Source organism: Typopeltis vanoorti, chromosome 8 (genome assembly GCF_054136105.1).
Source record: "Typopeltis vanoorti isolate ZY-2024b chromosome 8, IOZ_Tvanoo_1.0, whole genome shotgun sequence".
Lineage (NCBI taxonomy): Eukaryota > Metazoa > Arthropoda > Arachnida > Uropygi > Thelyphonidae > Typopeltis > Typopeltis vanoorti.
In genome coordinates, this window is record NC_143556.1 from 25,386,777 (window position 1) to 25,405,116 (window position 18,340).

The following is an 18,340-nucleotide window of genomic DNA, read 5'->3' on the forward strand; positions in this document are numbered from 1 at the left end:
AGGTTGTGTGATTTGTAATCAGTAATTAAAATTATTACTAAATCTTAATTTAATTTCCATTGTAGAGACCACATGTTTCTAAAGAATTTATGAAGTACTAAAAATCCACAAACCAGATGTTTCGTTATGTCCTATTGTAGATGGGAGAGACCATTTGGCAACTCCTATAGGTGGAGATGACTTGCTAATGCTTCTGCCTGGTATTTCCACTAGGGCCTGGCTCCCACTGAAGAGACCTCAATAAAGGTCGAAACTAGTCTGGGTAGTGGCCCTTCCTTTAATGCTTAACATTAGACATATCCGCAAGGAGATGTGTTTTGCATTATAGGAGATACTGAGTTAGGAGTGTTGGTAGCTTTCTCCACCTTTGCAATGAGTTGCCCTGATGTTGTATCACTTTACCCTAGTCCTGAAGATACTTCAGGCGCAAACTTTGTTTGCTCACACTTGGATAAAGGATTAAACTAATTTTATTATGAGACTTATTTGAATTTGACTTATTTGACAAGTGAAATTTATGTTTGGAAGCATGCTGTTCAGATAATCTTTAAAATAACTTTTGTTGTCTTTTTTCATCAGGAAACAACAAAAAATCATTTTTGTTGTTTCCTGATGAAACAACAAAAATGTTGTCAGTAAAATGCAACCTCAAACTTAGAGTATCTGTCAATCCTGATAGCTCCACATTAGGAACGACAGAATTGTATGTGAAGAATAACTTCCATTTTATTGAAAGGCTAAAGGATTTCTTGAGACATCCTTGCTAGTTTAGGTGTTGTCAGTCTGTTCACCAATGTTCCTAGGAATGACACAGTAGATTTCCTTTTAAACACTTTTTTTCACCAGACACAGCTAGGTTAGTCAGACATTATATAGAAAGCATGTTCTTTACATTTCTGGTTGAATAAACAGAAGGACTTGCCACAGTTCACCCTTATCACCAGCTCTAACAAATCTCTTTATGAAAAATTTCAAAAAGAACAATATTGAAAATTATCATAATAAACTGATAACTCAGTTGCATTTTATTGACAACATTTTTGTTGTTTCCTGATGAAAAAAGACAACAAAAGTTATTTTAAAGATTATCTGAACAGCATGCTTCCAAACATAAATTTCACTCTTGAATTTGGAAGGATCACAGAAAATTGCCATTTCTTGACATCCTTCTTGAAATATCTGAGGAAGAAAGAAACTTTCAGAGATGAACTGCAGATTCAAATACACAAACATTATTCAAGAAAACATGAACCAAACCTTGCAGATATCATGGCAAACCCTAAAGAAAACACTGACTGGTTCAGCCAGAAAGGCATGTAGTGAAGTTGTCTGCAAGGATAGAAAAATCAGGATCCATGGTGGACCCAGGAAGTAAAAGGCAGTGAAGGAAAAGAAGTGTATTGAAAGTTAATGGCTAGTAAGTGTGTGATCTTGGAGAATACAGAGAAAAATGTAACAAAGCGAAGCCATATGTAAAACTAGCTAAATAAAAGGCATTGAAGACTTTGGTTAGAACACAGTAAATAAATTCTGTGTATGCAAATCAGCCATGAGAACGCACACAATTTACAGAAAAAACATACTGTTGTTAATGGTCATGGGCAGTAGATGGCACTGATGATAGTAGTGTCATTTTGTAGTTGGAGAATTAAGCAATAGGGAAGAAGGTGAAATGTCTTTAGCAGAGTAGAGTGGCTCCTGCAATGAATCTTTAGACTCCTTGGAGGTATCATAATAAGAACAATAAATATCAGGAAGGTGACAAAATATTCTGGAGGTTTAAATTGTACGTGTTTTTGGTCATAAAATGTTACAAAATATAAGACTTATTGTTAAATTGGCCATATATTTAAAACGTACTTCTGTTAGTACAAATTGCCTACCGGTTTCACAACTTACTAGCTTTCTCAAGGCTTGCACAGTACAAAAAATGGTAAATGCAAAAAGGTTTAAGAATACAAAGAACCGTTAGTACCTGTTAGGTAGCTAAGGTAACATGTTTGCGTGACATATCTACTCAGCATCATGAACACGCATTACATGCAAATGCATAATATGATTATTCGCGTACTGTAGCTCTGTTGAACTGAGGGAATTAATTAGATTTTTCCAAGTATCGTTCAGCATGGCCCCCTGATTTCTGTTTAGGTTACTGCCTGTACGTAGTACAACTGCTGCTTCTTTAAATATTCTATGCCTGTAATCCTTGTCTACGTAGGGCATGGAGCTGTTATTCCAGTCTACGTTGGACAGACTTCGAGAAGCCTGGAAATAAGACCGAAAGAACATGTCGGCGATGTTAATCACAACAGAACGATCACCTCCGGATTGGCACATCACTTTTCAACTTCGAACCACACTATAGACTGGAATAACAGCTCCATGCCCTACATAGACGAGGATTACAGACATCGAGTATTTAAAGAAGCAGCAGCAGCGGTACTACGTACGGGCAGTAACCTAAACAGAAATCAGAGGGCCATACTGAACGATATTTGGAAAAATCTAATTAATTCCCTCAGTTCAACAGAGCTACAGTATGCGAATAATCATATTACGCATTTGCATGTGACGCGTGTTCATGATACTGAGTAGATATGTCACGCGAGCATGTTACCTTAGCTACCTAACAGGTACTAACAGTTCTTTGTATTCTTAAACCTTTTTGCATTTACTATTTTTTGTACTGTGCAAGCCTTGAAAGCTAGTCAGTTACTAGCAAAGTGTGTGATCAATTTGTACAAACAGAAGTATTTTAAATATATGGTCAATTTAACAATAAGTCTTATATTTTGTGTTCTGAGGTTATTGAAAAAGTTTAAAATTAGAAGAAAGTACTGTAAAAGTAATCAGAGATTATAAAAGTGACATGAAAACTGAAGATAAATGTATGGAATAATTACGTTGAAAGAATGTGAAATGACACAAGCAGTAATGGGAAAACAGTAGAAAATATTCGAGAAAAATGCAAACAACCCTGTTTGCATTTTTCTCAAATATTTTGCATAAAAGCTATAAAAAGCCTGAAATGTGGAAAGGCAGAGAGAACAGATGATATCCACACAGAAATGCTCAAATATGGAGGTATAAAACTTAGATTCATAGTGAACCTTAAAGGGACGGAATAAAACTTAGAGGTTACAAGAGGTTTATTCACATAACACATGCTGGTCAGAATGTCAAATCTCAGATGATTGCACTAAAGTTCTCATGGTACCTATATATAAAAAGGGATATAAAACTGAATGTGAGAATTACAGAAGAATTTCTCTATTAAGTGTTTCAGGTAGGATTAATGCAAGCATGAGAAGAGGCTAAGAAAAATTGTAGAAGAGAAAGTCAAAAAAAATCCAGTGGAAATCTCCAGGATTCTCTAAGTAAAATGAATAACAACTGCAACAAATTATTATTAATTATTATTATTAAGAGAGACCTCCAAGGAGTCAGGGATCCATCGAGGGAGGCCACATAACTACACACACACCAGCTATCATACTTATTCTTGAATTTATTCACATTGCTTGCAAACACAACATTCAATGGCAATCCATTCCAATCATGCACCACTCTATGAGAGAAAAATCTAGCCCTGATCCCCCTGTCTTAGTAGCATTTATTCTCAGCTTCTAAGGATTTCCTCTTGTCCTTTCCCCACTCTCCATTAAATGAAAAATTCCATCAACTGAAATCCTGTATGACCCTTTTGTAGTTTGTAAGTCTCAATCATATCACCCCTCTTTCTCCTGTTTGCTGTGTCTGCAGTCTACAAATTCTCACTCTGTTTTCATAATCAGTATTCCACAATCCTGATATCATTTTTAACACTCCTTTGCACTCTGTCCAATATATATCAGAATCACAGTGGAAACCAGGAGACAAGACCTATGCACAATAGTACAAATGAGGTTTTATCAAGGCCTTGTAAAGAGGCAAAATGACATCCTTATCTTTACATGTGAAATTCGTTTCAGCATTGCAATTATCTTTTGAGTTGTATTTGCAATCTTTGCTACATGGCCCTGTGAACTTCAACTTCCTATCTACTAACACTCCGAGATCTCTAGCCTGATCAGTTTTCTCTAGCATAATCCCACCAGCGTAATATGACATTGAATATCCAATTACACAAGAGTGCATGACTTTATATTAACTGACATTCATTTTCCCATGCCCACAAAATTCCAGCCTATTCAAATCATTCTACAAGTACTGCAATATCAGCAACATCTATCCTTGCAGATCACTCACTACATGCCTCTCTGACTGAATCAGTCAGTGTTTTCTTTAGGGTTTGCCATGGAATCTGCAAGGTTTGGTTCATTCTTTCTTGAGTAATGTTTGTGTATCTGAGTCTGCAGTTCATCTCTGAAAGCTGCTCAGCTTTTGGTTTAAAAATTTCTTGCTTTCCTTTTTAATGAGAAATTCAGTTTTATCCTACTAAAAACTAAATGGTGATCACTTCCAATTTCAGATCCTCTAGTGTACTGACCCAGTGGATAAACACCACTATCAACAATAACAGTCTTTGAGACCTCTTATTTCTTCTCATCTCTCCATGCGAATTTGTGCAGAATTTTTGTTGGATCATGTGTCAGTAATAATTAGTCCATATCTTGAACAGAAATCCAGCAGATACTTACCATTATTATTTGCTTTGCTTTTTTCTCCAAATCTTCCCGAAGTATTTCTTTATGTCTGGGTAATCATATTGGAATCACTTAAAGGTCAAATAACTGGCTCAAATAAGGGTCAAAGCCAAATAACTTCACATTGCCTTTAACGAATGTGGAGAACCAACTGTTACTTATGACCTAATATCCGTTCTTCACCTTCAAATGATGCACCCAATTAGTAGGTCTCCATTGGGAACTGAATAAATGAGATTGGACTGATAATTTGGGACTTAGCCAACCAAATTGCGCTCTATTGGCTTAAACTACAAATAACATGATGGCAACATGATTAGATTTCATTCTGGCTGAGGCATTGCTAGTTAAACAAGGCCCCCAATATTTTCGTCAGATAATGAGGGTGAGCATTCAAAAGTCAGCTACTGGAACAGACTCAAACTAAACTTCTAGAAGAAGAACAACAAACCCAACAGCAGAAGAACTGAGATAGCAACCATCAAAATAAGGAGTATTAATAGAAAAAAATTCAAGCTTGCAGAATCACTATGTGGCATCACTGAAGAAAGACAAAAATGAGATCCTACTACATAATAAATATAGAATGTTATATTTGGGCAATAATGATCAAAAAAAAGAAGGTAGTAGTGATAGCATTCAACAACAAATAAATGAAAATAAACTTCTTAATTGGAATGCAATTTCAAGTACAGGTAACCCTCGTATAACGCAGATGTTAGGTTCCATAGAAATGCCACATTATATAAATCGTGTTATGCGAGACTCAGATTACATAGAAAAAGTAGGGTTAGGTTCCAAAATCTTTTTTTTTTTTAAATTATATAAACAACGACATACCCAACAAAAATATATTTTATTTAATTCTTGTAATTCATGTAAATTAAGAAAACATATAAACTATGAAACAAATATATAGTATAAACTTATAAAATTACAAATTTTACGTAAACTTCATTGCATATAATAAAGTGCATATTTTAATCATCATCATTGTCTTCAAAACGAACGTTTCGTAGATGGTCTTTATTTACGAGTGGCCGGAAGTCGTCATCACTTGAAATCTCTGGGACATCGTTTGTATAATTTTCATTGCATACTTCGGCTGGTTTAATTATCAAGAAGTCAGTAATAAGACCTTGCTTACCATTATGCTGCAATTTTTTTATTAAGCTCATAATATGGAGCTGAACAAATATCCAATTGTCTTGTGAATTTTCCGGAGCCCCCCTCGTTAAGGGATCATTATCCGTAAAAATGCTTCCTAACTTTCTTGCCAAGTCCAATCCTGCTAATTTCTCTGAACTGAATTTTTTAATGGATTCATCATAATCAGAATCTTCGACAGAACTTTCCCTATCATTTGGTTCGACGTCATCTATTAATTGTACTAGTTCCTCCTAATTTAAATTCATTTCCTCATCAATTAATTCACTAATTTCGTTTTCCACCATATCGCAAAAGCACTCTAAGCGATCATTACTATAGAAATAATTTTTTTACAAAAAAAAAAGCATTACATATTGTATGTAACTCACCAGGAAATAAAGTGCTCAGCTTGAGATGAACACACTTATGATTTTTAATGCACTTTCCTGGCAGAAAACTAAGACAACTTTCAACAATAATTAACACTTTACATGGTAAACAATTGATGTAGATGCATGCTAAAGGTATTTCCCCTAAAACTCGTTACTTATAACTACATGCGCGATACGGGCAGACAGAAATTTAACGAAGATAAAATTTGATTTTTAAGTCAGATAAAATATTAAAAAGAACAGTTTGTTAAAAAAAATTTTTTTAAATAATTAAAGTCAAGGAATTAAAAGAAGGGGGAGGATTGGGCATTAGGTCAGAAGCCCTGGTCAGTTTTCTGTATTCCTTAAAAGGCTACATGGAGGTCTCCTTCCATTTATCTAGCTTTGACCCTTAAGCACCCCACAAAATACTGTTTACAACATAAAAATGAAACAAAATCAGCAAATTAAAACTAAACACCTTTTCTGATTTTTTTTATTTTTTATTTATTTATTTTTTTAAATACAGTGCTATATCGCTAATCTGAACTAATAAAAACCGTGTGCGTTCGGATTAGCGAAAAGTTCAGATTATTGAATTTTCTCCCAAGAGACAACAATAACTAGCGTTAGTTCTTCTAATGAAGTAACTGATAGAAAAAAAGCTACTGTAATGTAAAACAAAAAAAATAATACAGTTCACCAGTTTATTTTAGTAAAGAATTTAATTTGCATGTACCTGTACTGTATTGAGGATTCTAATTTAATAAAATTGCATAATTCGGTACATAACTTAATTTGTGTAAAAAATATTGCTTTCTTGTACACAACACAAAAAAGTTTCACAAAATAACACAAAAAAAGTTTTTTATATCTTTGTACAAAAAGTCACTAATTTTCTTTTGCTTCTTGGAAGTTAAACTTTTTTTCAAATGCTTCTTCTCGGAGCTGCATCAGCAATAAAAATTTTCTAGAATGGCGTATCATTCTTCTTAACACATTCTATACACATTAAAACTGTCAACTGCCTCTTCATGTTTTACTTTTTTTTCTTCGAGTTCTTCATCATCATCATCGTCTTCTAATTCATTCTGTAGCATCATATTTATAATTTCAGCATCTGATTTGATTTAGAATTCATTTTCTGTTCTACCTGTAATTCATTCTGCAACATCTGTTTGTGAAATTTCAACATCTGGATTTATGTTTTTAACCAAATTATGCACATGAACACACAATACATCAAAATAAGCCTCCAGTATAACCGTATAATCGACAGTATGAAACAAAAATTACTGTACTGTAGTAATAATATGTAATAAATAAAACTTTTTTCTTTCGCACCGCAGTTCGGATTACTGGAGGGTTCAGACTAAAGAGGTTCGGATTAACGAGATGCCACTGTACTGGTCAACAAAAAATTTTTCTTGCATCAGGGATGAACATGTTGAAGCCCTGGACATTGGATATCTAACTACACCAAAGTACATAACATTACATTTACTGACATTGAACTGATAATCATTTTCACATGCACAGAGTTCCAGCATATTTGAATCATTCTGCATGTCGGTTGAATTCTTGATTACCATCTCTATCTTTGCATCATCATCATCAGTATAAATAGCTGTAGATACTTGTTAAATCTTTTCCACTATTATTAATACAAAGAATGAAAGTAAACCAAGAACTAGTCATCTTTAATCTTGTAGATTCATACCCCCCCAACACACACACACATGTGGCTTTGCACATCTTCCTATGACTTTTGTTTAGCTACTTTTATGTGTAGCTTAGCTCTCTTGCATTTTTCTCTGTATTCTTTTAGAGCATCTGCTGACTTATTTGCTAGAAACTTTTGGTATGCTTTCTTGTTTTCCCAGACTGCTTCTTTAACTTCTTGTCTCTGCCATGGTGTTCTTATTTTTTTTTTTTTTTTATCTTTGCAGATAACCTCACTGCATACCTCCTTAGGTGAATCAGTCAATGTTTTCTTCAGTGTTTGCCACTAAGATTTCAAATGTTTGGTTTTTGTTTTCAAACTGTCTCGTTATTTCTTGAATAATGTTTATATATTTGAGTTTATAAAAATAATTAATGCTTAGCAGCTTTAAAAGCTGCTGAACTTTAATTCTTTTTAAAACTTTCTTACATACTGTTATTTTCGATGTGTTATTTGTTTTTGTCTTACTTAAAACTATGATGATCACTTTGAATTTTCAGATTCTCTTTATACTTTTTTTTATTGCGAAATAGCATGCAGGTATTGATATCAACAACAACATAGTCAGTGAAGCTTTTCTTATTTCTTGTGTCTTCATGTCAGCTTGTGAGCCTCCATAGCTTAGTCAGTATAGACGAAGCCCTTTGGTTGGAAAGACCTGGGTTCGATTCCTGTCCTTGACGTGAGGAACCTTTATCTGGTCTCTTTCGAGGAGAGATGAGTTAGCCAGTCTCACTTATGGAGGTAGGGAGATTTTTCTCACCCGGAAACTCAAGTTTTTTGTTCCCCAGAACAGGCAAACCAGCCTCGTGAACACACACAGATCATAATCAGGAATACTTAAGACCCAGCCATAAGCCTGACTTGTCAGCTATGCCGGTGCCATACTTCCCTGTAAAAAGGACTCATGGCCGTTATCATATGCTAAAAAAAAAAAAGTCACTTGTATACATCTCTATGTTGGAATCTGGTGATAGTAATGACTCCATATGCTAAGCAGAATTCCAGCAGATACTTACCATTATTATTAGTGTTGCCCTTTTCTCCAAATTTTCCCCAAATATTTCACTTCCTTTTCTGCTGTTGAGATCTCTAACAAGTAGCACTTTTTCCATTTCCTTTTGTCAGTTGCTTGTTCTAGTGACTGGTTCTCCTAAGGTTCTTCCTTAGGAGAACCTTCTGGTGTGGCCATAAGCACAAATGTTTCATTGTCCACTTTGAAGTTTGCCAACATAATCCTATTTGAAATTGTCTTCCAATCAAGAAGATTATCTTCATGCTTGGTGTTGGATGCTATTGCTACTCCTTTCTTTCCTTGATCATTATTCCCAAATGTAACTTTCTATATTTATTATTTAGTAGGATCTCTTATATTATTTAGTTACTCTTCTTTGTCTCAGTAACATTGATTGTGTCCATGTGGTACTTTTCCAGTTCTGCAAGTTGATTTCCTTACCATTGATATCCCCCTACTAACAAACACAATATTCCATGGAATATTGTGTTTGTTAGTAACTGACTTTTCATTGTTTGGCCTTGTCTCTGATGAAAATAGTGGATGTCTTGTTTAACTTGACAATGCCCCAGCTACATGAAATCTAACATTTTGGCATGATGTTTATTTCTGTTTTTAAAACTATAATTACTTACTTTGCATCTTGATGACTTTCAGCAGCTTTTAGCAAATGATTGTTTGGGATCTTAAACTTTATGTGAAAATGTATCCTTGGTGAAGGATGAAAACTTTCACCAAGGATATCATTACCTTGGTGAAGGATGAAATCTCAATAGAAAGCACACATCACAAACAATCATTTGCAGCTGCTTAAAACTCGATCTTAAACTCATTAGTGTTACCACTATGTGCATAGCATGTGTTCAATCAGTTATACATTAGATAATTTTTAAAATTGGATTACATTGTTATTTTATTTAAGAATCTCTAATTTATATTTTTTACATAAATTTTCCTGTTCTAAGGTAGATTGTTTGGTCACTTCTGCTGGTGGTGTGGAAGAGGACCTGATAAAATGCATGGCACCAACTCTTCTTGGGGACTTTACTCTTAAGGGCAGTGAATTGAGGTTAAGTAGGTTTAATACATTCATTTCTTTGATGTTTTGTGATATATTAAAAAAAATCAAATATTTTTATGTTCTTTTGATAGAAATTATTGATAAATTTTAATATTTATATAAATTCTAAATTCTTGTTATTCTAATTTAATTGAGTAAATCATCATTAAGAGTTGAACAAAACTTTTATTATTATTTTATCCTTCTACCAGGAGCCATTAATCCATCTTGTTTGGTAGCAAATGACTCCCATTGGAAAGGTCCCAACCACTGTCCTATAGGTATAATGGTATGCTAAACAGATTTAGAATTTATATAAATAATTTCCAAGTAGATATTTTCCAACTATTCTTGTATACTAATAGACACATTCTAACTTCCATGGAGTTAGTAGTTAGTACCATTAGACTAGCAACATATCTATCATATTGAACCTTGAAATAATTGACACTCCCCACATTCACAGCACATTCAGGCGATGCGACTCAACCATTTCCATGGAAAATATCTACTTTTCATGCCCCACGGCATCACAATGGCCTCTTGGTCTTTCCATCTCACCCTCCACTCTTTTTATAATCCCCTCTGTATGAATCTGGTAAAATCCCTTAACTAACTTGAAGATCTTTATCACTTCTTTTTCTCCTATTTGCTAAACTCTGTAATCCATGTTCTCTCAACTGCTCTGCAGAATCAGCATTCCAGACGCCCAGTATTGCTTTGGTCACTCATCTCTGGATCCTCTCTAGTGTTTCCACATTACAATGAAAACGAGATGAACCAATTTGAGCATAGTCCATGTGTGGTCTGATCAATGCTTTATACAGCGACACCACTATCTCCTTATCCCTGCACATCAGTGTACTTCTTATCATAGCAGCATGATGTGCAATCTTTGCAACATCTTCAGTGTGCCCTGGGAAATGTAGTCTACTATCAACCATCGTCCCATCGATCTTGAATTCATCCACTTCCTGAAGCATCTTCAAGAATTTCAAGAATTCACCCAGAGAAATTTAGTTCAGTGCAATATCTGTGAGATATACACATTACCAAGGGTGAGTGGACTTTGGTTTGAAAGTAATAGTGTGTGTCAGAGAACATGCATGAAAATGTGTGACAGTGTAAAGAAAGATAGCATTGAAAGAGAGAGTAAAAGTGATGAACAAAAAAATGAAGAATTTGCCGTAATGGGGGTGGAGTGATACACAAGACAAAGCATGAGCTGGAGCATTTGCAAAAATGTCTAGCAAGTGAATCAGCTGATAATAGAAGTGGGAGAAACCATGTTGGGAGTTTAACAGAGTATTAACAGCACTAGGAAAGGATTAAAAACTAATTTTAATGCTTCCAGTATTTCATCTCAGTCACTAAGACATCTTCAGAGAGTACAAATAACACTTGTAACACACATACACAAAGACAACACAATACTAAATGAAACACGTTGGTGACTCTAAGGTCCTCTCTAGGTAGTGCATCCTCTATGGGCATTTGTAGGTGGCCTAGGATATAAACTGGGACCTCTGACAATTATTGTTTCCCAAATTTTGGGAAGTTTTATGCATCTGTATTTGTTTAAATTGGGTTGATTTCTGAGTACCACTGCAGATTTCAAACACAGTCCTTCCTTTTTAAATTTACTTTGGTGTAGCATGGTTTTCTTCTAGAAGATCCTGTGAGTTGTATCCGATATATGCTCTGCAAGGCCGCATTGACTATAGTCGTGATTGCAGATGTATGTTCATCTAAATGAATAGTGGCTGATCTACCAGTCTGTCTGAAGTAAGTCAGCTTGCAGGAACAAAATACTTTATATACTTCAGGCACTGAGAGAGGAGGGAGCTGATCTTTGGTGGAATGGATAAGGGTTGCAAGTTTAGCCCCACTGGATATCAGCAGGTTTAAAATTGAGGATCTTGCATAATGTTTTACATTTTTTTTTTTTTTAATTTTACTTATGGTAATTTCTAAAAGAAATTACCAGTGTTCCCTTTAGTCTTTTGAGAATATATACACATAATCTACAGTTGCTACTACTACACTACTGGAAACCTAGTCAGCTGTCTTCCTTAAATATTGTGTTTAGCATTGCCTGCAGTTTTATCCTGGAAGGATGTTCAAGTGCATTTTCATATTAATATATCCTCCAAAATAAAATTTCCCACATCTTCAACATGTTCTGACATGTTAATCTCCAGATCATCTGTTTGTCTGCATAACATATGATGTATGAATAGTGAATTTTTTAACTCCTGATTTTTACAGCGATGGGTGAAGTAATTCAGGAAGTTGTAAAAATTATGAGATCTTGCATAGTGGAATGAAAGCTGCTTTTATGTCATATTGTGGAAATGTTTCAGAAATTTTGTGTATTACATATTGTATATGAGGATGAGTTATCACACCTTTTTATTCTTGCTTATTTGTCATTGCCTATGGAGGGTGTTGCAAGATCTTGTTGATCACCCTGTACCTCTGTCCATTTTGAGATAGGGTGGCTGAGGTATTTATATATCCACCATGTAGCAGAAAAATTTCTGAAATACTTCAGCAGTATCAGCTTTCATCTTGCTATTCAAGATCACAAGATTTCTCCACTCCTTAAAAAACAACCTCAATAAATATGGTTGTGGGAAACTTCCCAAGCTATGGTGAATAATAATTTCATAGACCACCCAGCCAAGGTGCCTGCCCATTTCCCTCCAAGGGCATCTGTTTTTAGGCTTTTATTCTCATCTCTTCCACTTATTCTTTGTGTGGATTGTGTGGATTCGTATGTGTTACAATTCTGTTATATCTCCATTGATGTCTATCTGATAGAGATCAAATATTAAAATCATTAAACCTCTATTTAATTATTCCTTGTGCTGTCTTCATTCTAAACCATAATATGAGCTGCAACAGGTACTTTAAACCTAAGTGCATCAATTAAGGTCTGTGTAGGTTTTAGCATATTGGTCCATTCATATTCCTAAAGTTTCTAACCATCATAATTTGCTTTCATCATCAGGAAAATCTATTAGTGACTCAGTCACTTTGAGAGGATATATTGGGATTGCTTGTTTCTTATGAGGATAATGCAGTCACAGTACTACTATTCGTTTAAATCTAAATTTTGAGAATGAATTCTGGACCAATGCAGAATTTCTCAACCTTCTTTCATGTGTGCCCCATTTTTTAATATTAATTTTTGTGGTGATCCCCCCACCCTCCCCCTTGCAATTCTTGTGTTGAGACACTGACAAAACTCATAAAAGTTGGCAAAACAAAAAAAACTAGGAATTAATTAAAATTTTTAAATATTCATACAAATTTAAATATGTCATCAAATCTTTCAAAAATTGTTTAGATCTGACATCACTGCAAAGAGCGTTGAATTGTATTGGCCTTTCAGAAACATTCGTAATTTCATCACGGGAAGTCTCGAATGTTCTGGAAATGTTTCTGCAAGTATAAATAAGGCTTGAAACGACAAGATGGCAGTAATGCTGCAACAGTGACTAACAGTGAGAAGTCGATGGTCAGCATTATTTTACTCCTGTTCTCCATGACTGTGATACACAGTATAAAAACAATCATTTCTAGTGTAGAAAAATGGATAAATTTTTATCCATTTTTGGATAAATGGATAAAATTGGATGTGAGCAGGCATCTGACAATTGTGGAGTGTCGATGTCAACAAATTCAAGTTCACAGAAAATCACTGAAAGTAAAATCAAGAAAGTATGCAGCAGAATATTTAGATTTCGGTTTTACAAAGACTGGAGTAAATGATGAAGAAAGACCACTGTGTGTTATTTGTTTGTGTTATTTGTTTGAAAATTTTGGTGGCTGATAGCATGAAACTGAATAAACTTAAAAGACATTTGGAAGCATTTCATAAGGAGTATGTTAAACAAACCTCAAGAGGTCTTTGCTGCCAAACTGAAATGTTTTGAAAAGCAAAAATGTAGCATTAAAAAAAGCTTTGTTTGTAAATGAAAAAACTTGACTAGCTTCTTACAAAGTTGCATATAAAATAGCTATTGGTGATATACGTGAAGATATACAGCAACAACTTTTGTTGAAGCTTTGTGACCAGTTATTCTCAATTCAGCTTGATGAGGCAACAAGGATTGTCATTTAATTGCTTATGATTGATTTTGTGATGGAGTTTCAGAAGTCAAAGAGTTATTATTTGCTAAACCAATAGAAAGAAGAGCTACAGCACCTGAATTGTTCAAAATATTGGAAAATTTTATATGCAAACATACAGTGGAAAAATTGTGTTGGAATTTGCACTGATGGTGCTCGAGTTATGTCAAAAGTTTACAAGCCCTTGTGAGGGAAAAATCCCCACAATGTATTTGGACACATTGCATGATTTATATAGAAGTCATGCTGCAAAGGAAATGAGTCCTGGTCTAAACAGTTATAACCATGGTGAATTATATAAAAATTGGACCCTTAAAATCAAGACTGTTTTCTGAACTTTTGCAAAGACATTGCTGGAGCGGAACATTCAGCATTACTATTTTACTGCAAGACAAGATGGTTATCACAGGGAAAATGTTTACAACGTGTTTATGAATTAAGAGACGAAATAGCAATCTTCTTGGAAGAGGAAAATCATGAAGAGGCAGAGAAGTTAGAGACCACTTATTTGTGATGAAATTGAGCTACTTAGTGGATTTATTCGAGAAACTAAATATATTAAACCTGCAACTCCAAGGAAAAAATACACATATTTTAGAGATAAGTGACACAGTTAATGCTTTTTGTAAAAAAAAACTAGAGTTATGGAATAAAAAGGTAAAGCAACGAAAATTAGAAATGTTTGAAAATGTGGATGAATTTATCAAACTACATGAAGAGCAACATATCGAAGTTTTATTTGCAACTATTGAAAATCATTTAACAGTGTTGACAAAGAATTTTAGAAACTATTTTATAACTGACAAACAATATAATGGCACTGTATGAGTGGGTTAAAAATCCATTTCAAATTACCCCTGAAGATTTCTCAATCGAAGAAGAGGGACAATTTATAGACTTGTCAAGCAGCAAAATCAAAAGACAATTTACATCTAAATTGCTGTTTGAATTTTGGGCCAATGTTGATGATGAATTTTCTGCACTAAAGTCTGAGCTTTTCGTGCACTTTTGCCATTTCCAACATGTTATCCTTGTGAAATCAGGTTTTCTGCAGTGACTCCCTTAAAAACAAATTATAGATCTCAGTTAAATATAGAAAGAGAACTAAGAGTGTCATTAATTTCCAATGTATCATCATCATATGAAAAATTTTGCTCCTCAACACAGGCCCAAGCAAGATTAATTTTTAGATTCTTGTTATTGTTTAGTTTTAAGATTCATTGTTATTAGTTGCTCGGTATATTTTGCAATATTGATATGTTCCCATAAGCATAACTAGTTTATTCAATACAGTGGATTTTATACATTTTATTATTTTATCGTCAGAGTAGTAGTTTTTCAACTTTTCCTTTGATTTCCACTTTCTTTGCATGCCCCCCTTAGATATTTTGCACCCCCCAAAAGGACCGCATCCCTTAAGTTGAGAATCACTGCATTATGGCATTATTGTTCCTTTTATTTTAAAAGGTCTTTGTAACTTATAACTGGTGTTGAAGATGAATTTGAATGTTTGAATAAGTAAACTTTTAAATAGTAGATTTAGTCTTTACAAGTTGCTAGTACAGTTAACTCTTTTTCATAGACTTTGCTTATCTATTTAGTGTCTGTTTTTTCTATTTATTATCAAAAAAGAAAATAATACTGAGTTACTAAGGTACTTAATAAACCCAAAAATAAAGAAATAAATAGTCATAATAAAATAGCCACCCTAACAGCATGTTTTAATTTTTCTTTCAGGGACAGAGGACTTAACAGAATTGGAAATTTGATAGTTCCAAATGATAATTATTGCCTCTTTGAAGACTGGATTCTTCCAGTACTTGATGAAATGCTAGAGATTCAAAGATCAAAAGTATGCATTATTCATATTATTCAATCCAAAATTCCATTCATTGGAATGGAATTTTGGATTGAGTGTATGCATTAATTTAGGTAATTGATGATGTTCATTGTTTAGGACAGTGGTCGCCAAAGGGGTCGATATGACATTGTTAGGGGTCGATTCAGGCTCAGGGGTTGATTGGGGGTCGACAGAAAAATATAAGACATAATTGTATGGGTAATATTTAATTCGATTAACTTGGATTACATCCATGACAAAAGACATGGAGGTAATGACAACGTAATTAAGAGTGAATCGTGGGATCAGTACCTCCATCTTACAGGTCCATGAATAGGACCTGTAAGATGGAGTAAGGTCATGAAAATAGTTACTGAGGCCAATCAAGTAGGCCAAAATTATGTATTTACCAATAAACGGATGTTGGTGGTTCCTGCTGGCTGGTGCAGTGGGAGCGAGATTGCAACACGTGCGTGGTTCTTATTTACTGATACTTACAAGCATTCGATCCAAGTCTCATTTTTGCGCATCGACATACAAGTGAGTGTTAATGTTCTAAAATTCATCAACATACACATTATAATTCAATCGTTATTCATTCACGAACTAAACTTCTCTATGTTGAAGAGTTGAGCAGTGCTGGTAGTAATACCAGTAGTTCATTAATATCACTAGTAATACCAGTGATAGTAGTAGTAATAGTAATATAATAATATATACTATATTATACATACAATAAACACTGTAACTATAAAATAAACAATCTAATAAACTCGCATAAGCGTCTTTTTTTGCTTGTCCTATTATAATTACATAATAGTAAAATATAGGGGGTCGATAATAAGTCATGAAACTCTTGAAGGGATCGACGGGCAAATAACTTTGGCAACCCCTGGTTTAGGATGAGGCAACCATCCTATCCTGCATGGATTTTTTTCAGGTTTTCTGATTATTTAACCCTCAGCCCACCCATGGTACTAATGTACTGCAGGTTGACAATATTTTATAAGATTCACATAAGTAAAAAAAAAAAAGGGGGGGGACATGTGTATGCATGCATTCATGTGCCAATAACTATATGACCTTTTTTTTTAGTTAATTGTATGAATACTTTAAATGATTTCAATTTATGCCTGTTTCATGGTGTAAATTATGGTAATGTTTGTGATAAACATCTTCAGGCCTATCTTGACGGGAGGTATACTTTAACATTATTCAGTACATCCCACACTGTTACACCTAACAGCTGTAATTTTTGACATCATTTAAGAGAAAATTCAATTCGATGTTGTGAAGATTTTGTGCATTACTGTTTACAATAGTGAGCTTAAATTGCATTGGTTCTAGGATTTGGTCTGGAACTTTTCTATAGTTTGTTATAGTGCATCATTCCATTATAGTGCTGTTCACTATAGTGCATATCTACTGACTTTGCTGGTATTGTTTTAATTATCAAGACTGTATATTTCTCTTTGAAATTCAACTAATCCAAAACAGTGCAATCAATATGATACTACTAGTTATTAAAAATAATATCAGTACAGTAGCCACTTAAATTTCAATCAACCTTCTACTCTTCTATAGGGGCTCACTTTTTTTACGAGACTAGTGTTTTGAATAGCTTTTGGCACCTTATCACATCCTTTTTTTCAGATCTACAAGACCCGGAATCAACATCGCAAAAGCATTTGATCAGGTTTGGCACATGGCCTACTTAACAAATTGCTATTCTGTGGTCTGCCTTCTGCAACTGGATTGTCAACTTTCTCACTGGTCTCTCACTACAAATCATGGTGGATGATTTCCTCTCCTCAGATTTCCCTAATGCTTGGAGTGCTTCAGGGTACTTTCATCCACTCTCTTACTCCTGTATATAAATGATCTGCTCTCATAGACTTCAAATCTTATCCATAGCTTCACAGATGACAGTATACTCCATTCCTGCTTTTCATTTAACAAACCTTATAGTGCTCCATTGTTAGAATCCTTAAGATCCACCAAATCCTCCTAACCATAGAATACTGCTCCCATATTGGGGTGTTGGTGCACCAAAATCCTCTCTAAGATTGCTCGATGCTGTCCAAAAGAGGCAGTCCAATTAATTAATGATCCTTCTCTTCTATAGGTATTACTTCAATTTCTCTCCCATAAATGTTCAGTTTCTGCTTTATGTCTGTTCTACAGATACTTCCACAGACAGTGAGTACTCTATTGAATTGGCCACTGTGTTTCTTGCATAATGTAAGAACAAGAGTTGCTGCTAACCAACACCCATTTACAGTCCCACTTGAAACTTTCCAAATCAATATCTCTGCCTATTCTTTTATTCCATCTACTTGTTTTGATGGGGCCTCCTCCATTCTGCTCTCTGCAAAGAATATGTGAACTGATTCCTCTTT

General features: G+C 34.4%; 1 protein-coding gene across 2 annotated transcripts in view; it reads left to right on the forward strand.

Annotated features, from left to right (window-relative positions):
- Dhps (Deoxyhypusine synthase) overlaps window positions 1-18,340 on the forward strand; it is a 110,353-nt gene that overhangs the window by 43,345 nt on the left and 48,668 nt on the right. For both annotated transcript variants that reach the window (XM_090396563.1, XM_090396564.1), the window contains 2 exons: window positions 9,870-9,973; window positions 15,839-15,953. In XM_090396563.1, coding sequence (XP_090252689.1) covers window positions 9,870-9,973; window positions 15,839-15,953 — 219 coding nt within the window. The remainder of the gene's footprint in view (window positions 1-9,869; window positions 9,974-15,838; window positions 15,954-18,340) is intronic.